This window comes from Nyctibius grandis, chromosome 4 (genome assembly GCF_013368605.1).
Source record: "Nyctibius grandis isolate bNycGra1 chromosome 4, bNycGra1.pri, whole genome shotgun sequence".
NCBI lineage: Eukaryota > Metazoa > Chordata > Aves > Nyctibiiformes > Nyctibiidae > Nyctibius > Nyctibius grandis.
Window position 1 is genome coordinate 66,113,181 of NC_090661.1, and position 25,021 is coordinate 66,138,201.

At 37.5% G+C, this 25,021-nt stretch overlaps 1 protein-coding gene across 2 annotated transcripts in view; it reads left to right on the top strand.

Annotated features, from left to right (window-relative positions):
* Positions 1-25,021, top strand: part of PPP2R5E (protein phosphatase 2 regulatory subunit B'epsilon) — a 74,251-nt gene that overhangs the window by 41,094 nt on the left and 8,136 nt on the right. For both annotated transcript variants that reach the window (XM_068398192.1, XM_068398193.1), the window contains exons 3-11: positions 1,860-2,056; positions 14,451-14,552; positions 16,669-16,761; positions 21,322-21,452; positions 21,537-21,596; positions 22,240-22,348; positions 23,344-23,397; positions 23,496-23,546; positions 24,381-24,500. In XM_068398192.1, coding sequence (XP_068254293.1) covers positions 1,860-2,056; positions 14,451-14,552; positions 16,669-16,761; positions 21,322-21,452; positions 21,537-21,596; positions 22,240-22,348; positions 23,344-23,397; positions 23,496-23,546; positions 24,381-24,500 — 917 coding nt within the window. The remainder of the gene's footprint in view (positions 1-1,859; positions 2,057-14,450; positions 14,553-16,668; positions 16,762-21,321; positions 21,453-21,536; positions 21,597-22,239; positions 22,349-23,343; positions 23,398-23,495; positions 23,547-24,380; positions 24,501-25,021) is intronic.

Genomic DNA, 25,021 nt, shown 5'->3' on the forward strand with positions numbered 1-25,021 from the left:
ATGTGAGACACCTGGCCAGTGGAATGGCTTTAAGGTGACCTGGTTTTGGGACCTTCAGTTTTCCAGAGGTGTTTGAGGGGACTGTTCTTCCACATAGCTCTTCTTGTTGGGGTTCTGCAGGACAATGTTTCTTGCATTTTTTGTGCCATAGATGAATACAGCCTGTGGGAACATGGGGTGAATAATTACAATGGTGAAGTGTGGTGTTATAACCATACCACTTCTTTTCCCCCTTAATTTGCTTTGGATACAGTTGATGTGGAGCTTACCCAAGCCTAATGAATATGAGATTGGTCTGTGCTGCCTGGTATCGTCAATTAAACTTTACCAAGATCTTGGTTGTTCTTTGTGGGATGCAGTTTGCTAACCTGTTGAATCCTGTCACTACTGCAGTGGTTTAAGCGGAAAAAGGTTGAATAAACTGTTGTACTTCACCATGTCAGGTCAGAAGGCATGTAGCATCTTTATTTGTACTGCAATCCATATTTATTCTTTTCAGTGTTTGAGCAACGCAGAGAGTTGATGTGAAGTGCCTTGGGGTCCTTGCATCTCTATCAGTACTTTTTAAAAGTACACAGCTGTGTATGATGACCTTGGAATATTTCATAGGTCTTTTGAACTTGAAACTAGTAACTCCTGTGTATGTGGTTTTAATTAAAACATACTCATGGTATTTTGTCCTTAAAACTACTATACAACTCCTAACAGCTTCCAGTGTTTACCAAGTGTTCCTTAACTTGACGTACTCTTGTGTAAAAAAAATAAGAAGTTCCATCTTAGCTTGGCTTTTTACTAGTATGTCCAAGTTTTAAGAAATAAACATCAATTCTTTACTATTAAAATTCTTCTGGTTGAAATCTGCGAAATTTTTCATTTACGTGTTGTATTGTGGCTTGGACGGTCATTTGCTGGATTCTGGTGCTGACAGAGCATTTGTGCCTTTAAAAAAAAGTAGATCAAAGGAAGTGAAGTGCCCTCTAGTCTGAGGGCATACTTCCAGAGTAAAAATGCATATTTCATTTTTGTGACTTTCTGCTATTGTTAGCCTCTTGTCTACATGAACATGGGATAAACTAAGCTTTCTGGTACTCTTGATGCACTTGGTAAATTAACAAACCACTAAGAAGTTGACATTCCTTTTATTATTTTATTAAGTCTTTCATCTGCTGAGAATTAAGAAGACAGAGCAAAAGTAGTAAGTAGTACATTCTGCTGACTATTATTTTGTGCCACTAAATACTATTATTTTGTGTGAAAATGTTCCTATTGATGCATGCTATGTGTTCATAGTACAGCAAAAAATCCTCAGTGTTCCAGTAAAATTGATTTTGCTATGGAAAGTTGTCAACATGGGGGTAATGATTGAATCTGAAAACTTGTTTGCAGAATTATACTCTTGCTGTGTATTCATATACATATGTATATTCTGTAGAGTTATAAATGACACAGTGTTTTTAGAAATATAAATTAATCAAGCTTGATTGTTTGACAGTTCTTTTATCCTTCTTTGGAGTGTAAGTTAATGATGGTGAATGTCAGCTTGCAGAGAAAGTAGTGGTATATCGTGGAATTAAGTCTTGAATCCTGTTGTGTTTGCGTTCTTCACTTCAGCTTGGACTTTTTTGGTGAACTTTATTTTCTGATTAGGAGGTGATGATTAAATTACTTGTACAACATGTTCAAGATCTCAAACACACAACAGTAATACAGTTCCTGTAAGGGGTTTGTTTGTTAATCTGAGCTCTGTTTTACAAAAATTGTGTGAATGCTGCTGTCCTTTGAAATTGATCGTCAAAAAGAAATCCTGTTTTGTATAATAAGATGCCAGACTCACAAAGATTTCCTTTCTTGTTTCATAGACGTTCCATCTTCAGAGCAGCCTGAACTGTTCCTAAAGAAACTTCAACAGTGCTGTGTCATTTTTGACTTCATGGACACGCTTTCAGACCTTAAAATGAAAGAATACAAGCGCTCCACTCTTAATGAACTGGTGGACTACATTACAATAAGCAGAGGCTGTTTGACAGAGCAGACTTACCCTGAAGTAGTTAGAATGGTGAGTTCTTTCTTTCTCATGGTCTCTTTAAATCCATTTGCAATTCCAGTTACGCATTGTGGGCGGAATTGCACCCTGGAGTAGGTGGATTAAATGAGGCCTTTGGTTTGTATTTTCTACTAGACATCACTTGGGGATAATTCTCCAAAGACAAAAATATTAATTTTTATATATGCTTAATTAAAGTCAAATAGATGATGGTTATTATAGTGTCACAAATGAATGAAAGGAAACCTGGGTTGTTTCCTGATGGAGAAAGCCAGCAGCCATAAAATGAGTCCCTCACATTTCCCCCCACCTACCCCCCTCTCCCCCCCAGTGTAAATAATGGAATAATTTTTGCAAGTTTATCTTTCTTTGAGCTTTATCCAATCTCTTGAGTGTGTACTTTAGGCGGAGATAGCTTAAAATATGCACGGATCATGATTTTTAAATAATAAATGCTAAAAATCTTGTATAGGATCAGTGTGAAAATTTCCTGGTTGTATTATGTGAATTCGTAGCAGCTGCCGTTAGAGTGAGCAAGATTACTCAACAAGAAAGCCATACTTTGTATGTATAAATTGTCAAATAATAGTGTGTTCAATGTAAAAATGGAAACAGTACCAGATGCTAACTATATGGTGAAGAAGGTTCATTGGGATTGGCAAAATCAATCACTGCTTTAAAATGTTTATTCTGTACTACCATACGGAACACTTATAACCTGTTATCTAAATGAGAAGGCAATTAGTTAAATATAGATTTGGTGATGTTTGTTTCCTAATGGTACTGTGTGATCATGGAATCCACTGGCTATGTGCTGTAAGAAGAAAAACGAGTAGATTTTACATTGCATTATATATGCTCCTTATTTCTTTTCTGACACTCAGGTACATTCTAAGTTGCTTGTCTGTAATATTTAAAAATAGCTGTATATTGTGGCAGAATCATCAAGCAGTTAATAGCGAAGAAAAAAACAGAATTAAGGGTGTATGGAAAAATCTTAATATGGCTTCTTTGTGTGTATGCATTGTCAGAAAGCCTATAATTATGCGATCAGGTTCTTCCCCTTCTCCCTCACCCTCCCTTTCTCCCTTCTGTACTGGACCAGTCTTCTGAATGAACTGCTTTTCAGTCTGTTATGTTACTTGTTCAGCGTGTGGTCTAATGCACCGCTTAAATACCAGTATGAATACAGAATCACTAGTTCTTTGCTGAATTCTTCTGCTGGTGCTTCACTGTAGTATCTAAATGATTTGCAAATGTTAGTTTAATCTTACTTGTACCCATTGTGATGAACAAATTATGTCATACCCTTTGGATAGACAGGACACTGATGCACAGATAACTTCAGTAAAATTGGGTACTTTTTCTGTGTGTAGAAGATGCTTCCAAACTCACCTCCTGGGAGAATTTGGTATTTTTTTTTAGCGTTTCTGTTATTGAGGTTATATTCTCACATTGACTTTGGTTGTAGTTGTTTACTGTGCGACACTTGTAGAATAAGGACTCTTCAAGTTAGTGTTGTCTTAAGTTGGGCCCCAAGAAACAAGAAGAATTTGATCTGTAACTGCTCATAAAGTTCAATTTGAATCATAAATCGTCGCCTGTGAAGCAATCTGAACTTAAACTGCAGAAGAGACGCAAAACTTGTTTGCTCGCGTGTCCTGCTGTCCCTGCAGTCACTTAGTTGATTCACAGAACTGTTTTTATATTAAGGAAATGATGCATTGCCTAAATAGTTTGAAAAGCATGGTTTTAAATAATTTACTTAAATATAGTCTGTAACTACGGTATGGAGGAGTCACTGGAAGTGAAGATAACAGCGTGAATTTTTCCAGTGGATTTCATAGATATTTGCTAATGGAGCTTCAGGGATTCCAGTTTCAGCTTAGCTCATTTTTGATTGAAAACAGTTCTATCTTCTTTTCTCCAGTATTCCCCTCATCCTTTCATTGCATCACACCCTTCTTCATCATACTTTCTTCTGCCTTGCATTTGGGCTCCAGTGCTGAACTCAAGCTACGTTTTTTCTTCTGTGCCAGGATACTTAAGCAGGGGAGGACTGAGAATATTCTCAAGTCCTGTATCTGGCTAGTCAGTGGCCCCTGACTGCCCAAACCTTTTATTTACAAATAAAAAGATGCCTAAGTAATTAGGGAAGTGGACATTCCTAAAGAATTTCCTGAGAAAGCTGTAATATTTAAATTTTGTAAGAAACTCTAGCCTGCAACAGAGACCAGTGCTTTGATGAAGGTGTAAGCTATTGGAAAGAAAGTTTCAAAACTGGAAAGTTGGCATACCCTAATTGTGCCTGTGGCAACCAGCAGTGTTCTTGGTGCACGTGCTCTTGGAAAAACACTTTGGTGGTTGTATTCCATGTGAGCAGGATGCTGTGCTCTGCTGTTAAATTTATGGGAGTGAATCCATGGCAAATGCATGAATGATTTCTGTTGTTTGTCCCAATGAATGCTAATGCAGTGTTTCTACTAAACCACATCATCAGGGCTTTTGTGCGTTGCAGGTATTTTGTGTTTTACGGATAGGCTATCTGGTAAAAGTGCTAATTTTCCTCTTGGTCTTAACCTATAAGAGCAAGCCATCTCCATCACTTTGAGTGCAGTTATACAGGCCCCAGAGGGAAAAGTCGGACTCCTAATATTATATAAAATAAGTTTTCAGCACATATTGCCTGGTGAATAGACAGCATTAGTCACTTTGTGCTGAAGCATCACGTTTGGTGTAACTTGTTCTTTGCAGTAAGTGCATGTTCTTGTTTCACACGGAATTGTGCTCATAATCGTATACTGAGACAGACTTAACTGTACACAGTTGGCTTCATGAGTGCAACTGCCACCTTTAGCTGCTTTTGAGGATTTTCGTCTAGGTCTCCAACTGTGTTCACAAAGGAGCTGTCAAGTTGGCAGTCTGTGACCTGTCATTATGGTGAAGAAAACAGCAGTATCTATGTCCTGACCAAATTAGCGTCCCCATTGACTGCCTGCCACAATTGTCATGGGAGTGTTTTGATTGAAAGACCAGTATCTTAAAACTGATCAAAAGGGAGCACAAGTGTTCTTTGTCCCCTTGGAAGATCTCCTTCTTGTTATGTTTAGTGTTTATGAATCCAGGAATTAATATTTCCTGCTTGGCCCTTTGGGCTACTGTGATTTGGAGGTGAAGTGAAGTAAATAGGTGAAAGAAAGAAGCTGTTTTGTGAGCTTTGGCATCACTTAAGAGCAGAAATAAAGGTGCATCAGTTTGAAGCTGATACTTAAAAAGTTACTAATATTTATAAAGAAGGATAAATGACTAAACTGCTTTCTTATCTTAATTACCTAAAATGTCCAAAGAAGTGGTATCTGTGGAAAAGCCTTTTTTTGTTTTAAAGTTTTATAACATACGTGTATATTAGTGTTTTCTGTTCATGACCCAAAAGGAGTTTGGCTTTACAGATACTAGGATTGAAAAAGGTTGCCTGTAAAAATTCTTCAGAAACTCTGATATTTTTAATTACTTCTAAAATGTGGTGGTGTTATGATTTAAGAGTTTGAAAAACAGTCATTTGTGGTAGCCAGCATAACAGCTCCTGGATATTTTTACTGCCAGTCATCCTAAATTCATGCCATTAGAACCTTAATCCTTAATCGTCATATCGCATATTTTCATCTTCTCTTGAGCACATGATGTGGTGTTGTATACAGCTAAATGTGAAATCACTTGGCTATTTGTCAGCCTGTGTGCATGTCCGCTTCTTTACACCACTCTCTTTAGCTTGATGCATACAGAAGTGTTTGGCATGTTATTGGTTATTTAAAACAATAAAATAAAATTGAATTTACTAATGGCCACCAAAGCCAGCTTGCAGTGGCCTCATCACTGTCATCAGTATCAGTTGATGGGAAGAGCGGTTGGGATTTGTGTTAATGGCCGTAAGCTGGACAGATTTATTCAGGAGGGTATTGCTCAGTGCGCTTCCCCTGCAGTTTGATGTGTTGTTCAGAAGGGCATATGACATTCTTTAGAATTAGGCTAGTCTTAGGAAAAAAGGCCCTTGCCAATTAAACCACACTCTGCTAAGAAGGAAAAGCCAGTAATACGACTTTATGAGCCAATAATTGGACACTTAATCTAAAATTTGTTCCTGTCTGAGCAAAATGTGGAGGCTTAAACTAATGATGCTGATTTTGCTGGTAGATTAAGCAATGGTAGTTGAATGAAATAAATGTTTGTTATTATCTGTGGTATCCTAAAGGGTGTATGTAATAGAGCTTTTTGTGTTTTCTGGGTATTAAGACACAGATTGAGGAAACCGATTTCTTTCGTTTAAAAAATTGGATGGGAAAAAATGACAGGCTGTTAAACTGAGAAATCTGGATGAATCTGTTGGTGAGCAACATTTCAGCTCTCCTACTTGCTTCTTCAAAAATTGTAAACCCGACCCCGGATGTTTACTGTGAAGTTTATGCAACATCCATGGATGGTTACCAGCCCATAAGAGATGGCTAATGAAACTTTTTTGAGATACACCTTTTGGAATGGAATAGTATTACTTTGTTGTCCTCTCTTTTAAGTGCAGAAATGCCTTTGGCTTCCTGTTGTCGTCTTGATGAATCAAGTAAAATAAGATTGTAATATCTATAGCCGAAGTGAAACATCATATTGGTTGTCTTGTGGCTCAGAAGCTGTGTTGGGCAACACAGTGAAAGAAACTTGGTTAAATGAATACCCAAATAAATACCAAAAATTGCATTTTAAAGGTCATACTCTGATTTTTTTTTTTCCTTCCTCTTCTTCTTCCTCTTTCTACTGAAATAAATCTAGAGGGATTGCATTCCTTTTACTGCAGGTTTGTCCCAACAGATGTGAGGGCAGAGTCTGATCAGGAGTTTGTTTGTGACAGACCTGTTAAACATAAAGAGTATCTTGTTAAGCCATGATTTTTTTAGCATGTTAAGGAACCTATTTTTAGGAAGTGTTAGACTTCACAGGCATTATGAATTTCTTTATTTTCTATAGCTATAGCTTATGACTAAGTATGACACCCTGCTTGCTAAATGTTCTTGCTGTTTAGGGTTTTCCATGTTAAAATGTTCTTGGATAGAGATTTTTATGCAAATGTACCTATATTCAGTCTTACCTTTTTGATTTAGCGTATATGTTCCTGTTGGTTCTTGTATTAGATTTAAAAATATAATACTGAATGTCATTTTGACTTCAAGGGAAATAAATGAAATCATGTACTCTTACAAGAACTGAAAATAATGTCTCTTTTCTAATATGAATTTTATATAACTTCAGGAATTCTGTAAAATAGTAGGAATTAATCTTAAACTCAGCTTGAATCAGTAGCAGTTGAATAGATTGTTTTGAAACCATCTAAGTGCTGAAAGGAAGATGCAGTGTCCTTTGACTCCCAAAATGGACTTTGATTAAAAATTGTCATGTAGGTACAGCCATGATGGAGCAAGCATGCTATCGAAGTTTAAAAAAAATAGCTAAAAGTCACATCGTATTTTAAATTCTGTTCTTGTTTCTTTACTGTGAGGGTTATCAATTCTGTAGAAGCAAGAAAGAACCTAACATTGGTTTCTTTGATGCATTATTTCCAAATTACTCTGTTAGATCACAGAATCACAGAACTACAGAACGTTAGGGATTGGAAGGGACCTCGAAAGATCATCTAGTCCAGTCCCCCTGCCGGAGCAGGATTACCTAGATCATGTCACACAGGAACGCGTCCAGGTGGGTTTTGAATGTCTCCAGAGAAGGAGACTCCACAACCTCTCTGGGCAGCCTGTTCCAGTGTTCGGTTACCCTCACCGTAAAGAAGTTTTTCCTCATATTTATGTGGAACCTCCTGTGTTCCAGCTTGCACCCATTGCCCCTTGTCCTGTCAAGGGATGTCACTGAGAAGAGCCTGGCTCCATCCTCATGACACTTGCCCTTTACATATTTATAAACATTAATGAGGTCACCCCTCAGTCTCCTCTTCTCTAAGCTAAAGAGACCCAGCTCCCTCAGCCTCTCCTCATGCTTTTTATTATTCACATTCTTTATACACCTAGTTTATACAAAACCCACAGTGCTCATTAAAAGAAGAGTCTCCGATGTTCTGTAATCCTCTCAAAAAATCTGTTAGAGGCAGCTCCCCTTGCAGTAGTTGTCCCTAATTTTCCCAACAGTGTGTAATTACATTTACCCGTATCCGTTATTCCTCCTGTTGGTTACATGGGCCTTTCATTCGTCAGACTTTATCTACATAATAGTACAGTGAGTAGGTCTAAAGCAAAGAAATAAACTGGAAAAACATTTTTTGTTCCAAGAATTACTTATGTCGACTGCAGCCTTATTTTTTTTTTACAAAAAGGAGTGTACACCCCCAACCCCCATTTTGGCTGTGTCATCTTCTTAAATACCTTTTGAGCATTGTGTCTGTAGGTAATGTGAATCTTCTGGGAGATTGTTTTCTTGGGTTTTGAATTTTTTTGTTTTGTTCTTCAGTTTGCATTCTGAGACAGTATGAGTTTCATAATGCTGTCTACAGTTCAAGTTCATGTTTTGGCAGACTTTCACTTGATCTGATGCCTGTTCTAGAGATGAGGGGCTCTTTCTGCTGGTACTGTCCTTTACTTTGTCCAAGATATTTGAGTTATTGCTATGATTTTCTTTATATTGCATTGCATAGAATTAGCTGGGTGCACATTAAATAACTGTTCCACTGGATCACCTCAAGATGTGAGATACACATGGAGATAACAATGAACAGGGTTGTTACTAGTAGGGTACCCTGTTATGGTTCAGGTCTGGGTGACCTGGAGTGGAATTTCAGAGCCTTGGTTTCCAACAGCAAGAAGGTGTACCCAGGCGTGCTGCCTGGAGATGGGTCTGTGCTAGCCCTTCTAACTTGTATCGTGAGTGTGCTCTTGAAGTGGATCTCCCATTTGTTCTCACTGCACTTTGATGCTTGTGATAGAGAAGTCTGAGTTGGTGAGTTCAATTCCTTTTGGACAAAATTTCTACTCCAGGAGTGTACCTAATGCTTTCCAACTTGCTAAGGGGCTTCAATGGGAGAGGCCACTAGAAACTCAGTCCTAACATACATAGTGTGGACATTAAGCTCCTGAGCACCAGCTCTTTTGTTCTACGTACTTGCTCCTATTGCAGTTCTCTGCCAACAGAAGCATAGCCTAAGGATCTTGATTTTACCACTTGCTCGTCTGTATGGGTGGAAGCTGCTACTACTGCTGAAGTGGGTGATGGGAAGCTAACAAGTTTATAGGAGCCCTGATCTGGACCTAAATTCTTGTAGGTTATTGATTGAATTTTTAGAAGACTTAAAGGTCAAGAAAAGGTGAGAAGGACTGTTTTCTCCCCGCTCTGTGATCTGGATTGTTTGACTGTGTTCTCGATCCAACGTAGTTCATTTTAATGTAGCCAAGTCAAAAGTAATACTCTTGGGGAAAGAGAAGGCATATAATATTAAGCCCTGAAAGACTGTATTCACGCAAGCAGTGGTACAGCAAAAGACCTGAGCATTGTATCTTGACTATTGCAATATGAGTTTCTGATACAGTGCACTGTTCAAAGAAGTGAATGTTGGTAAATTCAAATGGCAACATGCAGAAAAAAAGAGGGAGATGGTCTGGCTTTTTAAATATACCCAAGTACACTTGTGCATAGGTGGGAGCTCAAAGGAAGGAAGCAAAAATAATGACAGGATTAAAAACGAAGAAACCAACAACTGCCTGGGTTCAGCAGCTCTGTCTTTCCGTTTAGCAGCACAGAGGTTGAGAGGTGTCATGTCTATATAAAACACCTATATACAAATAGATACATACTGCATTTGCAAGTATATATACAGATGTAGAAGAGATCTGGTGGTTTAATGAGAACCAATAGGGAATCAGGCAGATTCAACCTTGGAATCACAAGCAATGCTGTAGTAAAATTAGTAGTAAAACTTCAGGAGAAGAGAACTGGTGGAATCATTTATAATCTTTTAAGATAAAACTAGGTATTCTTTGTGTAAGATGTACTTTAGTCAAACTTCTGGGAACAATTCAATGGGTTATATAGAGAAATTATAGCTGAGTGACTGCAGTAGTCACTTCAGGCTCTAAAATATGTAAATCCATAAACAATATTAAAAAAAACACATATGGAGATATATTTCGGAAGGACAAGTGCAGTGTCTGTTCCAGGGACCGTTATTGTCTCCCAGTTAGCATGGCTTCATGTTATGGCTTAATTACATTTTATTGTTGCTGTATGTTGTTAATATGCACAGTAGTTTAAGCATTGTGTGTGCATTGATACTGGGTTTCAATTTCATATATACATGGGGTTTATTTGGATGGTTCCACGTCCCGATAATAGAAGAACAGGTGTTCCCTGTGAGCTAATTGGGTATTCACTTATCTGTTTTTTATATAGCTAATGTATTAAGGTTCCCTGTGTGTATGTTTGTTTTCATTTCAGGCTCCATTCAGGAAAAAATTACTGATAAAAATCTTTGTTTTTAACACCACAGAGTAGGAGTGCTGAGCTGAAATTGAATTTGTGAAGTGTTTCTGCTACAGCATCGTCATTTTTATAGCGTTCCAGTGAGGGACAAAGGGAGGACTTCTTAAAACGTTTATTCTTGACTTCAGATTTAAGCCTTTTAGTACTTTTTTTTCTAAAAGTTATTTCAAATAGAAATGCGGTGATAAAATCAGAGCTTTCTTGAAGCTTGTTACTTTAAACTGTATATTCATAGTTCCGTAGTTCTGGATTGCCAGGTACCAGTTGTCAGATCTGTTCGGAACTTGCAGCCCCTTCTTTGTGGGGGTATCAGAGCAGCCTTCCCTAGCTTTCTTTTTTTTTAAAATGAATTGACAGTGACTTATAATTGCCTGGAAAAGTTTTTTTTGTCTTGCTTCTAGTTGGAGTTGTGTGTGACTGACACACTGACATGGAGCTTAGATGTGTCTGGGCATTTTCAATTTAAAAATCTATATTTTCGGCATTTCCAATTTGATCTTAGAAATTTTAGATTCCGTGCCAATGGGCAGATTTTACTGATCTGTTAAATTTGCTTCTGGCACTTGGGTGTTCAAATTCTGCATAGTGAGGGAGCAGTGATGTACTTCTCTACACCCAGTTTGGTGTGTGCTTCTGAAAGGGGCAGCCACGGAGGACAGCGTGCAGATGTCTGTGAGGATATAATAGGGGAGGTCTGTCATGACACAACTTTCTAGAATATTAGAGTTCTGGTGTGCTTTACAAAAATATCATCTGGGCTTGGAGGCGTTCCTAATGAGGGGAAGGGAGAAGTCGGTATTGATCAGTAGTCATTTGTGTTGGCTATGGGAGAGGCATCATTGGGGCCTGTATCCGCAGGCTGGCAGGGATGTCCTTTGGCTTGATGATCCAACACAGGTCAGAAGAGAAATGATTCAGCTATCTAGCCGAAGGAATTTTGGCATGCTGCTTGGGCCCAGGGATAAATACTAAACAGCTACCTTGTGCCTATCTGAGAAAAACTATTCTTTCCAGATTTGGTGTAGCGTATTCCCATCTTTGTGTGGTGGCTGTCAAAGTCTCTAACGTACAGCTGGGCAGTTCATGCATGGAAGAACTTCTTGCCTTCGGTTGTCCCTTAGAGGCTTATAAACATTAGCTACCCAGAGGCGACTGATTTAGATAAGCATGCTGTAAATTGACACTGCATGTAGATGAGCTATCGTGCTGTGTTGTGGTGATTAATATAACTGTAATGGCACACATTATCTTTTAAAATTATGATAACCTGGGGAAATCACTTAAAGATAACCTGTTCTGTCTGCTCTCCTCAGGAGAGTATCTGCATTTTGGCTCCATATAACTTACCTTTACTCCTAATGCAAAAAAAAGAAAATTAAAGAGAGCAAACTCTATACAAGGACTGTATTCTAACTTGCATTGCATTTACTCCTGGATGTTAATGTTATTATGCAAAAAACTGCTTTGGAGTTGCCTTGTGACTGGCCTTTTTTTAATAGGCACTCTCCAGAAATCATACTGGTTTTGTTACAGGCTCAAGATTGAGATGTCAGTGCTGGCACTTAACTAATTGTGGCTGAAACCTTCATACTTCTGTCATGCTGTTAAGGCCCTGGCACTAACTGCTTGAAGCTTGGTTTGACTTAATTTCAATCTTAAAGGAATTTGTCTTAGTTTAGCTTTTCATTCTGAAATTATACACTTTTCCTTGCCGTTTTTGCTTGTGCCATACTTCAATATTTGTTGCAGTTTTAAAACAGAACAGCTGATGAATACTTATGTTTTCTCTGATCTATTGGTACAAGTTTCATTAATTTATGTATGGTTAAATTTGCAGAAAAATTTCTTTCTTGTTTCAAATTAAGTTTAAAGCAGAAAAAAAAATAGCTGTGGAATGCCTTTGGTTTTGCTAGTTCCCTATTTTGGTCCAAATCCTGAGAAAGCTGGGATTTTTGAATGTGAAGCATTAACCAAAAATGCTTCAATAAGTATTGCAGAATCCCAGATGTTTGGATCCAGGGCACCAGTAGGTACATTTCCCTCTTTTTACTTGGGAATCCTTTGGGCTGTCTACCCTTCTACTGCCCTGTGCTCTAACACAGAAGCAACTCTTGTGCTGTTAATTCTGATCACTTTCCTTCTCTCCCTGCTTTTTCATGTCAGGGATGGTAGAAGGAGGAGCTCAGGAATCCTTGAGGAAAGACAAACTATAACGTGTGTGTATTCCTGTAATAGTTATTTGAATTCTTCTCACTAGACTAGAAAAGTCTTTTCATGGAGAGGCTTTTGAGAGAAGTGAATGAGACAAGGGAAGAGGATGGAGAAGGGGGAGAGAATGTCTCCTAATAAATGCTAGTAATCACTTGGCAGGTATGCATACAGCGCAAGTAGAGTTCAGTATTTATCAACACAGGCTATAATAAGTGCTGTATCTGTTAAGGCTGAAAGCCATGGGACTTGAAAACATGAGATTTACATACACAGTGACGGCTTCTGTGAAAGTATGTTTTACTGTAACTGCAGTGAAATACCCCCTCTTGTGGCAAGGAGAAAAAAGTCCAGGCAGAAACCCGTGTGACCTCTTTTTTTCCCATGCTCACTGTTTTGCCTTACTTACTCTTCTTTTGCCTTTCCCTTGTGTTCAGTGAATATTCCTCACTGGTATGCACCACATGTGCTTTCCAGCAGTTTTCTGTTGTTTCATCTTTCTGTTTATGCAGTACCTGAATCTGTTCTGTTTGTCTTGCAAATTCTAAAACTTCACTCTATCTCAATCTGGTTTTATCAGTATTTGGATTGTATTTAAACTCTTGGCTTTAAAGTGCCCTTTCTTATTAAGTTGCTGACATATTGAAAATATGCCTTACAGACTAAAACATTTACAGGAGTAAAAGGCTGGAAAAATAAACAAGGCTATTGAAGAACATACTAGTTTTATTTCTTAAATAGCTTAGTTTGTCTGAACTACTATGAAGGGGTCATGTATAGACCGGATTAGGAGATAACATGCTGCTTTTCCCAGCTGTTTGATTAACCAGCTTAGAGATGGGTCAAATGCAGTAGCAGAGTGCAAAGAAGGCACAACATCACCTTCAAAGTGCAGAAGAGGCCCTACGGCATGTTTGCGGTTTATCAGTTTGCCACACAATAAGCTGTACACTCCATTCAGCACTATAATTAACCCAGGAAAGCACTCCAGTTCAGTCTTTGCTGATAGCAGGAACTTCACAAAGCCAAGCAGTCTCAGTAAAATACCTCTAAATAAGATTAAGCAAAGCAAACCAACTATGAAATAAAATGTAGGCGAAGCGTCAAGCAAATGGTACTAACTGCAAGCAACAAATAGTAAGTTCTGTACTTGGCATGAGGTGTCCAGGCGTATATGGTATGAATAGCACTGGCAATGCTTAACAAGGGCTGACAGATGAGACCTTAAGCAGGTATTATTGATGTTTTCCCCGTGCAAAGGAAAATAACCAAGTGTTGTTTGAAAACACTTGTAAATGCATGTTGATGGCATTTCCCACAACTCCTAAATGGTCATGGCTCTCAACCCACTGACGCCCAGCAGGATTGGGAATTACATGTTGGTGGGCTCAGCTGAAACGAGGTGGACAGAATGGTGGCAGATTGGGTAATGCTGGGATATCAGTGGAAAGAAGAAACAAAAAGACCTGGAGAAGGGAAAACCACGGCTGGTGGCAGGTTTGTAAAGTGGCAGGTTGCTTAGACCTGTGCTGTGGCTGAAGAACTTTGTCAGACAGCAGGCAAAAGAAATACTGCTTATGTGATAGAGGACAGCTAGAGTAGGTGTAGACATACAACGTCCTGAAATCTAGTACCTATTTGAAAAACAGATCTCATCATTCTTTCTTTCACTTTTCAGGTATCTTGCAATATCTTCAGAACTCTCCCACCTAGTGACAGCAATGAATTTGATCCAGAAGAAGATGAGCCCACCTTGGAGGCATCATGGCCACATTTACAGGTTTTTGATCATTTATCTCAGAAGAAATGCTTATCATTGCTTAATTTATCTAATAATTTTCTCAGGTTTTTTTTTTAACCCATGAATCAGAACTAGTCTGTGGGTCACAACATTTGTTAATATTTTTCATGGCTGTAATATAGTACCTACAAAGAGAGGAGAGTACTTTGTGAAATCTGCAAAATGTTAAAGCTTTCTTTCAAAATTGTATTGATGGTGTCCCTCATAGTCCTGTTTTCCTTCATTATCTAAAAATTAGTTTGCTTTCCAAACTGCTCTGATGTGGTTTTCAGCAACTTCAGCAAAAGCATTGTGGGGATGATGCTGCTAGCAGTCTTGCTTTACCAAGAGTAGTCAATTTTCATGCAAAAGTACAGAGGTGTTGACAGCTGATCAGAAAAATGAATGAGAAGCTACATCCCTGTCTAAGTCTTCCTTCCTTTCCCGGGGCTGAGGTTTGCTTTCAGGTGTTTGTAGCAGGATGCATGCTCACTGCTGTGTATTATCCCTTTCTCAGTACCTCAACTATCAACAGGAGGTATTTTGAACAAAGAACATAAACTAATTTTGGAGAAGGCATCATTGATGCTAATGCAGTAAATTGCTTTATAGAAAATACAGATGCAGATCCTGTCTGTGTTAGTCAGGACAATGACTTACACCACTAGTAAATCTAGAAGAAATTTGCCTGAGTAACAGTTTGTGGAGTCTGGGAGTTTCTGTGAGCAAAGGAGCCTGATTGATCTCAACTTGATACGAGTAGTTTATTTGACAGTGGCATGCACAGTCGTTGCCTGTGAGCAGTTTGTTTCACTCTTTTGTGCTCTCAAATTTAGAATTTGTTGAAATATAGGTTTCATCACTCATTTATATTTAAATTTCACAAAAATAAGAATCTTAAAAGCTTCAAGGCAGCTCTGAACAGCTCTGCCTCACTGGAAACAGTACAGGCATACATGTCTTCTCTTATGTTCGTTGACACTAGTGCTGTAGTTTTAAAAGTCATTATTTACATGGAAATGATGGAATTTCTTAGCCAGTGGATGTTTTACCATTGTCAGGAAGAAATGCACCGAAGTATTTGTCAGGAGTTGATGGCATTGATTTCCTGATGATTTAATATTAGTTACGTAAGCTGTCACTGTTTCCATGTCATATTTCTAAACCTCTCTCCCCCTTTTTGATTTCCTATTGTTTCCTTTTAGAAGTCAGAGAACACTGACATAAAGCAGCAGTATTGCAGCATATTGGTGTTTGCATGGAAAAGTTTAAAATTATTTTAAAATGTAGTTTTTAGCTTTCTTTCTCCTTCCAGTATGAATATGTATACTCACTGAAGTCAGGAGGGGAAAAAGTTTTCAATGGCTGCTCTTCTTGAAAAGGTTCAGCAAAGAGAATTGCTAGCAGGTAGCTCATCTGATCAGTGACAGGTCAGATTTGCTGTCTTACGAGGCCACAGCAGTCCCTGTTTCACTTCACTTCCTTTTTGCCTGTTTTTTATACTCTTTTTCTCCACTAGACAGAAAGTCTGTTACTGTCCCACTGAATAGTTTAGGCAGAGATGGAATTCAATGAAATTAAGCAGGTTTTCTCCATCCCTGAGGCTAATCTTTACAATAAGTTAGGAACTTCTGAATAAACTCCCATTTGTATTCTTCTTCTGTGTTTCAAGTTGTAGTAGAACGCTACTCTAAGCAGTTTGTAATTTAGGTATTTCCAACTGTTTCACCAACCCTTTTGGAACTGTAACAACTGTATTTGATGTGACTTCAGCAGTTCAGAGGGCAGCTGAAATGTGCTTTCCAGTTACTCTAGGAAGCTTTACAAGATGATAACAAGCATTAAAAGGTGGCAGTGCCTGTTCTTGAAGTGACTTTGACTGGAGTTAAATAAGCAAAACTAAAAAAAGCTCATGTAATTAATTCTAATTCTAAGGTAGCAGTTTGATAAAGGAGAAGAATCTTTGTCATCTTTGTAACCTTTTCCTCTGTGGAAAAATTAAGTATTTTATTGTCTAGCAAAAGAATTTAGGCAAATACTTAAAAATATAAAGAGTAATCAAGTCATAAACTAAACCATGGGTGTTTGTGTGGTTTTTTTTTTTTTTCTTTTGCAGCTTGTATATGAGTTTTTCATACGATTTTTGGAAAGCCAAGAATTTCAGCCCAGCATTGCCAAAAAGTACATAGATCAGAAATTTGTATTGCAGGTAAGCTGATCTGTTTTCTTTCTTTGCTTTTGAAAAAACTTTCTTTAAAAAGATTTTGTTTAGAATTTGAAAGTGTAGCTTTGTTTGCAACAGAAAAAGGCTACAAAAGCATATGCAATGAAAGTTTTCAGTCTGTGGAGGTAGGGGAAATGTGTGTGTGTTTGTATGTCAGTCTCTGTTGCTATAGATATATACAATAGTTGGTTTGACTCCAGTTTTTATACCTTAATCAAAATATTTGACTTACTGGTTATGAGAGGGAGCTGGAACAGTAACTGTTGAAAAATGAAAGATTTATTATCAAGTAGTCTAAAAATGCTGCTATCTAGAGAGACTACTTAAACGCCAGTTTTCATGTGTCTTAATATTGTTAAAATATTTCTGTTGGAAGGGGAGAATATTTCTCCCTTCTGTCTCTGCTGGAGAGCTGGCAACAGGGGCAGAAGTTCATTAACAAACCTATTCCCAGCGCAGTACCGAAAACAGTGATGCTGTAGTGGTCGGGGAGGAAGTAAATCAAAAGGCTATATAAAGTTCAAGCTCTATAAAAAGCATGGGAGAAGAAGTACCGTCAATAACAACAACACTGGCAAAGAATGAGTAGCTTTATTTTTGTAGTTTGCTTGCCATCATTATGGCTAAATGGAAGGGATGGCCTCTGTCAGTCGGCAGCTGGTAGCCAGGTATTTTACACAGGTTTCATCTTCCTCCTCCTTGTGTACAAGCTAGGCTTCGTGTGTGCTTTGTTATTTCACTTCAGACTACAGTAGTTAGTCTTCTCTACTGAGGAATTTTCATCCAGGCCTTGACAGATGCCAGAACAGAGATGGCTGAAGGAAGATGTTTCTGGGATAAGCCAGGAAACTCCACAGATACGACTTTTGTCTTCAGCTCATGGGAATAGACCTGTCTTGTGTTTTCTGTTCCCATCATGAATTTTTGTATAACCACAAAGTCAGGAAGAATTTTGTGTTTAATGCTGTCTATAGCTTGCTTTTGAAATCAGGGAAATTTAGGAAGATTCCTACTTAGTTAAAAGGGAGTTTCCTTGCGGGCGGAGACTTGAACAGAAACCAAACTAGATGTGGCAGGAGATACTTGGCATTTCTGAAGACCTTTCTCTCGCTGCTTTGTCATGGAGCTTTTATTTTTCCCAGTAGTGCTCAAGCAATAAAAGTAGTGCTGCTTTTACTGTCCTTGTATGTTACGCATATGAAGAATACCTGAAAAATGCAGCGAAGAGATCAATTTCTATCCTTAAATTCAAAGATTCATAGAAGGGACTTCAGTTTCCTTCTTAATATCGCAAGACCTTCTTCACTCTACAAAAGTGGTGGGATATGCTTATGTTTTTATTTTATCCATCTTCTAAATAGAGGAGTGCTTTTTATCTGGATCAAACCTCTGTGGTGGAGCTTCCTTTTTGTTCATCTAAATACTGATTTGAACAAGGGAGTGCACCAGTCTGATCATCTAGTACCTGGCGGAGATGTAAAATATGCATGGAGGGTAATCACTCTTGACAGGTTTTTCTATACTGATTTTGTTTTCTTTAGATATAGCAGGATTGCATTACGAGGAATGCTTGTTGTTCTACTTCCGAATCTAGAGAAAATAATTCCTAGATGCTCCTGTTTTGTGCTGCTGAACTTGGTCATGACTGATGGCACCCCACTCACTTAGGCCCTTTCAAGGCATTCAGACCTGTTACAGTTTGGCACAGGAGAAGGGGTATAAAACAAGGATTTTTTTTTTTTTTTTAACCCTGTTAGTCTTTAATAAATCTACTGAATGAAAGAATGGTATCTACTGAAAGAGGGAAATACAAGATTTTGAAACCTGTGTATCTGAAAATACATGATATGACAATTAAGAGGTCAAAAGAATTCTAGGAATTCAGAATTTCTTGCCACGTGGTTAGGTGATGTGTTTTTATATATTGCTGTGCACAGTGTGTCAATTTAAAATTCACATATTTCTGTAAAAAGTTCTGTTGAGCCTTATATATATACATGCAAGTAGATGTATTTCCATGTGTATAAGTGTTTGTGTTTAGCCTGTAGCAACTGGGATGTCCTTCCACTTCTTATTGTATTTGTTGTGTGTCTGGAGTGACTCCTAAGAATCTGTGACTACAGATCACTTACATTGGAAACCAGTCTGGGACTTAAGAACATGGAGCATGTTTGGTGTTTCATGACACTGACAACACAAGTGTGACAGTCTTTGTAATCAGCGTTCTCTCTAAATTAATTTGTTTTTTTTAAAAAACTGAGGAACTTTAGTGAAGGGTTTCGTGACAGTAAGAATACCTATATGAAAAAATGATACAGTTTTTTTTAATGGGCATTTTCCAAGCTTTTTCTTGTTTGCTTGCTTTTTGCTTTTGTTTTTTTTTCAATATAGATGTGTTTCTGGCTTTCAGCTGTATGTTTTGATAAAATGCTGTACTTAAGAGTGTAACTGTTCATTTCTAAAGACTGCTTATCTACAGTCTGAATTGGTTGGCAGTGGTTGCTAAGAGACATACTATTCAAATATATCCTGAAGTGTCTGTGTTACGTATGTTGCTATTTTGGAAAATTTATTTCCCTTTTCTATGTATGTTTAGTGTCAGAATAATCACGTAAATTATGGAAGTCTTGCAGCTTATCTATAAAAATAAGACTGTATTGTTGAAACCTGGTAACAAAATTGACATATCAAAATAATTGTCTTTTTTTTTTTTTTTTTTTTTTTTTAAAATGAGAGACTGAGTCTTAGTTCAGCAGTGTTTCCACAGAGCAGATCTGTATAACAGAACTGGAAATATAAATATTTTGCTCCTAAAAGCAATCCAATAAGAAAATTAAAAACATAAGTGTTTCCAGCTGTTTGCTGTCTTTGGGTGAAATTTGCTATTTGTGGAAGGATGAGGTGACTATTTATTTATTTAACTGTAGAACTAATTGAACAAAGCAATGTGTTTATAACCTCTGGAGGGCAGCTGACAAACCTCATAGTTTCCTCACGAAATTCCCACCACAGATTCTTACTGCAAGGAAAAGATAGTGAGATCTCATTAGAAGCTACAGAAACACCCAAAACAATGAAGAAAAATACATACATCAGTCCTAAACTTGGATGTTAGAAAGTAAAATCCCAGACAGCTTAATAACTTTTAATCATCTTTTTCTGTCTTTTTTTCTTTTTCACCTCCTCAAAGTTGTGTAGCAGTTCAACAGAGATCAAGTAGTATACATACACTGACATATCTACTTATAATAGGTATTTATATTTTATCTATTTGCAAATCCAAGGTAATTTTGTTTTCTACCATTCCTGTAATAATTTTCTGACAGCCTCTTATACATTTATAAGACCTCTTTGTCAAACTGGCTTCGTTTCTCTTGCAAGACAGGTACTGGTTGACAGTTACTTTCTTTTTCATGCAAGAGAGATACTGGTTGCTTATGATCACTGCCTTAAACTTCCCTATTTTCTGTGCATTTGTGGGCAGTTGGGGTTTTTTTTGGTTTTGTTTTTGTTTGTTTGTTTGGTCAGTTTTATTTTTAAATAAATTTTACCTTTGAACTTATTCCAAATGTCCGCCAGAATAGCCAATGTTGTGGTGTCAAAAAAGATGAAGAAGAAGAAGGGGTAGGGGAAGCTCATAGTTTTGTGGTAGGGGATTCGAGGGGAATAGAACAAAGATCTGCAGGTGATATTTCTGCTGCTCGTTTCATGGCTTAATTCTTAGAGGCAACTCCAGGTGTCAGTGTTTCGTGATATATTTCGTACAAGACAAGACACCGGATGGCATTCTCTTTTGACTGAGTACCACATAGTCATTGTGCTGTTTTAAAATCTTATTTAAGAGTTACTTAGTAAAGGTGGGTTATCTGTTGTTTGGTTGGTTGGTTTGTTTTGTTTTGTTTTTTCCCCTGGATATTGATGTTACCATTTTATTCAACCTGGAAGATTAATTCCCCCTGATGCTTTGATTTGTGTCGATCGGTGGAGATCCTGTAACAGCAGATCCAGTGCTGGCATAGACTTCACCGTTGAGTCTTTCCACAGCGTGAAGGCCATGTAATCACTAGGAAGGCTTAAGAGCTCCTAATATAAATTCCACGCAATTAGAAAAATGTGACCTTGACTCAATGTGGTGGGAACAAAATATTAGAGCAAATGAGGATCTTTTAGTTCTGCCGAGTGAAGGAATGGTGAGTGTTAAGAGGCAAACTGTCTTACTTTGTAAATATGACAGCATCTAAGAATTTATTGATTTTAGGGGAGAAGGAAGGCAGCATCTTGGAGCCAGTTGATCAAAGGTTTATCAGTTGTTTGAAGATTTCCAAAGTTTTGTTGTGTCAGAAGTGGCAATTAATAAACTGAGTTTCATGATGTTGTACTGGGGTTACAACAGATTTTTTAATAGTGTATTTCTACACCTTGGGTAACACGGATATCACATTCTTACATGCATGTGCTTTCATGAATTTAACTTTTATATAGAAGTCTATGTCTAGTACTTGTCAAATGTCTACTGTTTCAGTTCTCCTTTTCCTTTAAACACAGCTGTTGGAGCTGTTTGACAGCGAAGACCCTCGAGAACGAGACTACCTAAAAACAGTCTTGCACAGAATTTATGGCAAGTTTCTGGGTCTTAGAGCATTTATCCGAAAACAGATTAATAATATTTTTCTACGGTAAGTTGTGGGAGAAGGTACTTTTCGCTTATGAACGTTTTAGGAAACTGATGTATTACTTATATTTAACTTTTCTTTTTTTAGATTTGTTTATGAAACTGAACACTTCAATGGCGTAGCTGAACTGTTGGAAATTTTAGGAAGGTAAACGAGTCTTTATTTATTATCTATCTCAAACTTCCCTTCTGGACACATCAGAATAGTGTCGGATTCGGAAAAAGTATTACTATAAGCCCCGATTCTGAACACAGATGTGCGCACATGCTCATCTTTAAGCCCATGTGCAAATCTCTGTCACATCTTTGCCAAGAGTATATAACTGGATGCAAGTTACAGCCAAAAGCGTCGGATTGATTTTGTATGCGTGTACGTGTGTGTTGAATTTTGTGCACTTCATCCTTACATGCTGCAGAGTTTTTTTTCTTAAGCACACTGTTAGTGTGAATATTTTGAGTAAATCTAATTCTGGTAAGTTAGTTACTCAAGAACACCTTACTTGCATGAATTTACAGACTACATAGACAAGGTCGTGTCTGTTTGGCAACAGGTTTGTGCAGCTGTTTATATGAGTATTCCTAAGTTGGAGATGAATTGCTACCTAGATATGTACTGCACTGCTCATCTAAAGCTGGACAAAAGTCAGCACCTGTTTACAAATGGCATGAGCCTGCTATTTGTAAACAGGTGCTGACTGCTAAATTATTTTCTTCTAGAAAGTGTTTGTACAGACCTCAAAAATGTTTTCTGTGATGATAACACTAACAAATATTTCTCTTCTAATTTCTAGTATTATCAATGGTTTTGCTTTACCTCTTAAGGCAGAGCATAAACAGTTTCTGGTGAAGGTGCTGATTCCTTTACATACTGTCAGGAGTTTATCACTCTTCCATGCACAGGTAGAAATTATAAAAGTATTTTCTGCTCAGTTAGAATGATATTTTTTTTTAAGGTTGCTTTGGAAATTTAGTTGGATAGCGCATAAAAGGTGGGGGGAAAGTTTTGAAATGTAGAAAAAATGCAATAGATTTTTTAAAATTCATTTAATGTGCTTTCTATGATAAATGTCTTGCTTCTGTTCTGATTAGATAATTAAAAGTGTAACATCTATCTGTAATGTTTTGGGGATTTTGTTTAGTAGTTAAAACACTCTCTTTAGGCTTTCCTCTCTGCTATGTTCTCATTCTCACAAGTTTGCCTTTCCCATTCCCTCTCCCAAGAGGATGTTTGGGTTTCCTTTGTCTTGTGCTGTTAAGGCTCTTCTTCACCCTGGCAACTTTCTGAATACTAATAGTCACATTTTTGCATAATCTTTAACATTCTCCCTCACAGATTTCTTAATACTGCACCTATGCTCTCATATATCCTTTTATACATTCAGCTTTCATGACATAATTTTTCCCCTGATAAGTGATACATGTTGCCTTTCTCTCTGATTTTCAGACAGTGCAGTCTTTCTTATGCTGATAAAGCTGTGCTTTCTAAACGTGTTATTCCAGGTTTTAGCTGCATCGGCTCATCTTGCAAGAGTTTTCCTGATTTTGCTGATGTATAAAATGTGTAAAAAGACGCAGTTTCAGAGAGTAACAGAAGCTTCAAAACGTTTGTTGTATGAGTGTATTTAGAATTCCAAGTTGCTTTGATTTTTTTTTTTTGTATATGCTACTTTGTCACCCTAATTTTTTTTTGTAATGTGTTCTCTTGTTTCTTATGAACTGAACTTTGAGTGGATTTGCACAGCGCAAACTATGCATCTCAGTTTAAAATTGGATGCAATTTGAGAAGGCTGTATAGCATCTTGTCTTGAGTCTCTCTTTAAAAAAAAATTGTTTCTTAGTGGTTTCTTTGTAGAAATGTTCTAACTTCATTTTCTTAAATCTTTACCTCTTCACAGCTGGCGTATTGCATAGTACAGTTTCTGGAGAAAGACCCCTCACTCACAGAACCAGTAAATATTTCTTTCATACTTGGGTTTTTTTCATCATAAATGGCTTACCCTGTTGAGAGAAAAATAAAAAACCTAACTTTCTTTTCTTTCTAATTTAGGTCATTAGAGGTTTAATGAAATTCTGGCCAAAAACCTGCAGTCAGAAAGAGGTAAGTGATATGCTAGTATTAGAACAAAATAACTCTTATGTTCTGTTACAATATAATAGTCAGGGAATCTTTAGGTATTTCCAGGTAGGCAGCACATGCTGTAGTGGGTCTTGGTATTATTCTTGTAGGTCATTTTCCATACTTGAATTCTGATTTTTTGGACAGTTTGATTAGGAAGAGAGAAGTTTGATAACCATGGTTTCTGTTCACAAAATAAACACTGGTTATTTTGCAGAGAATTTATTTTTGTTTTATAAAGGAGAAAATAAACATAGCTGAGGATAGATTGGAAAACTGTTAGATTTGGAATTGTTTGTATGTGAGGATAGTATTTTTTTCAGGGAGGATGAAATATATTTTATTGTCTAGTGTTTACCTACAGAACATGTAAAAGATGCAGTTAGACCTTTGTATTTTTATTTCAAATTGTTGATGCAAATCTCAGTTTCCCTAATGAGATTTTGTGACACAGCAAAACTGTTATTTTGAATATTGCTTTCAAAAGGGAGTTAAAATTAAGAGACTCTCCTTAGTTAACAAAGTTTAAGCCTTGGCCAAATTCTTTGTGTGTATGAGGCTAGGTTTTCAGCATGTATACACTGGTGCAATTCTGAATTGTTGTAAAGGACTACAGTATTTGAACACACTCGTCCTCCTGCTTTTAAGAGACTGAATCCAGAAGGTAGAACTAATAACATTTTTTGAGAGAGGGTCTTGCTGAGCTAGTGAGGCTCCCATTTTGCCCTAAATTAGTAGAATTTGAGGATTATCAGCATTTAGCTGATCAAGATGATTCAGAGGTTTTATATTCAGTGCTTCCTTCCTTGTCTTTAGGTCATGTTCCTAGGAGAGCTGGAGGAAATCTTGGATGTAATCGAACCATCACAATTTGTCAAAATCCAGGAACCCTTGTTTAAACAAATTGCCAAGTGTGTCTCTAGCCCTCATTTTCAGGTCAGTGGTAGAGGTTATTGTTTTCATAGGAATGTATAGTCTCAATTTCATACATAACCCCCCCCCCCCCCATGTAAATATTATTTTGTGTTATGTGGTTGTAAATACTTGTCTTCTGAATTTCTATGGAAGAGGGTATGTTGCAGTGGAAGTTTAGTTCTGAGCTCCATGAATAACTTGTTAGGTGTATCTGGGGTTACAGCACAGAACTTGCTGTTCAGAGCTCCACAAGGCCTTGAACTGTATCCAAGCAGACTTTGCACCCTTCTGACTGTAGGTGATGGGTACTCACCATATGGCCTTCGGACCGATAGACCACGTAGGATGTGTTTGCTCTCTTCTTTAGCACAGCATTGTGCAGCACTCTTGTTTTCCTACTTCATTCCTTCTGTAAGGAGATGTCTGGTTAGAGGTGATAGAACCCATAGCCTGTTTTCTTCACATTGCATAATGGGAAGAAGGGGAGGAATGAATAGGAATTAAGTTGAATTATATGTGAAGAGGAAATGGGATTCATGGCT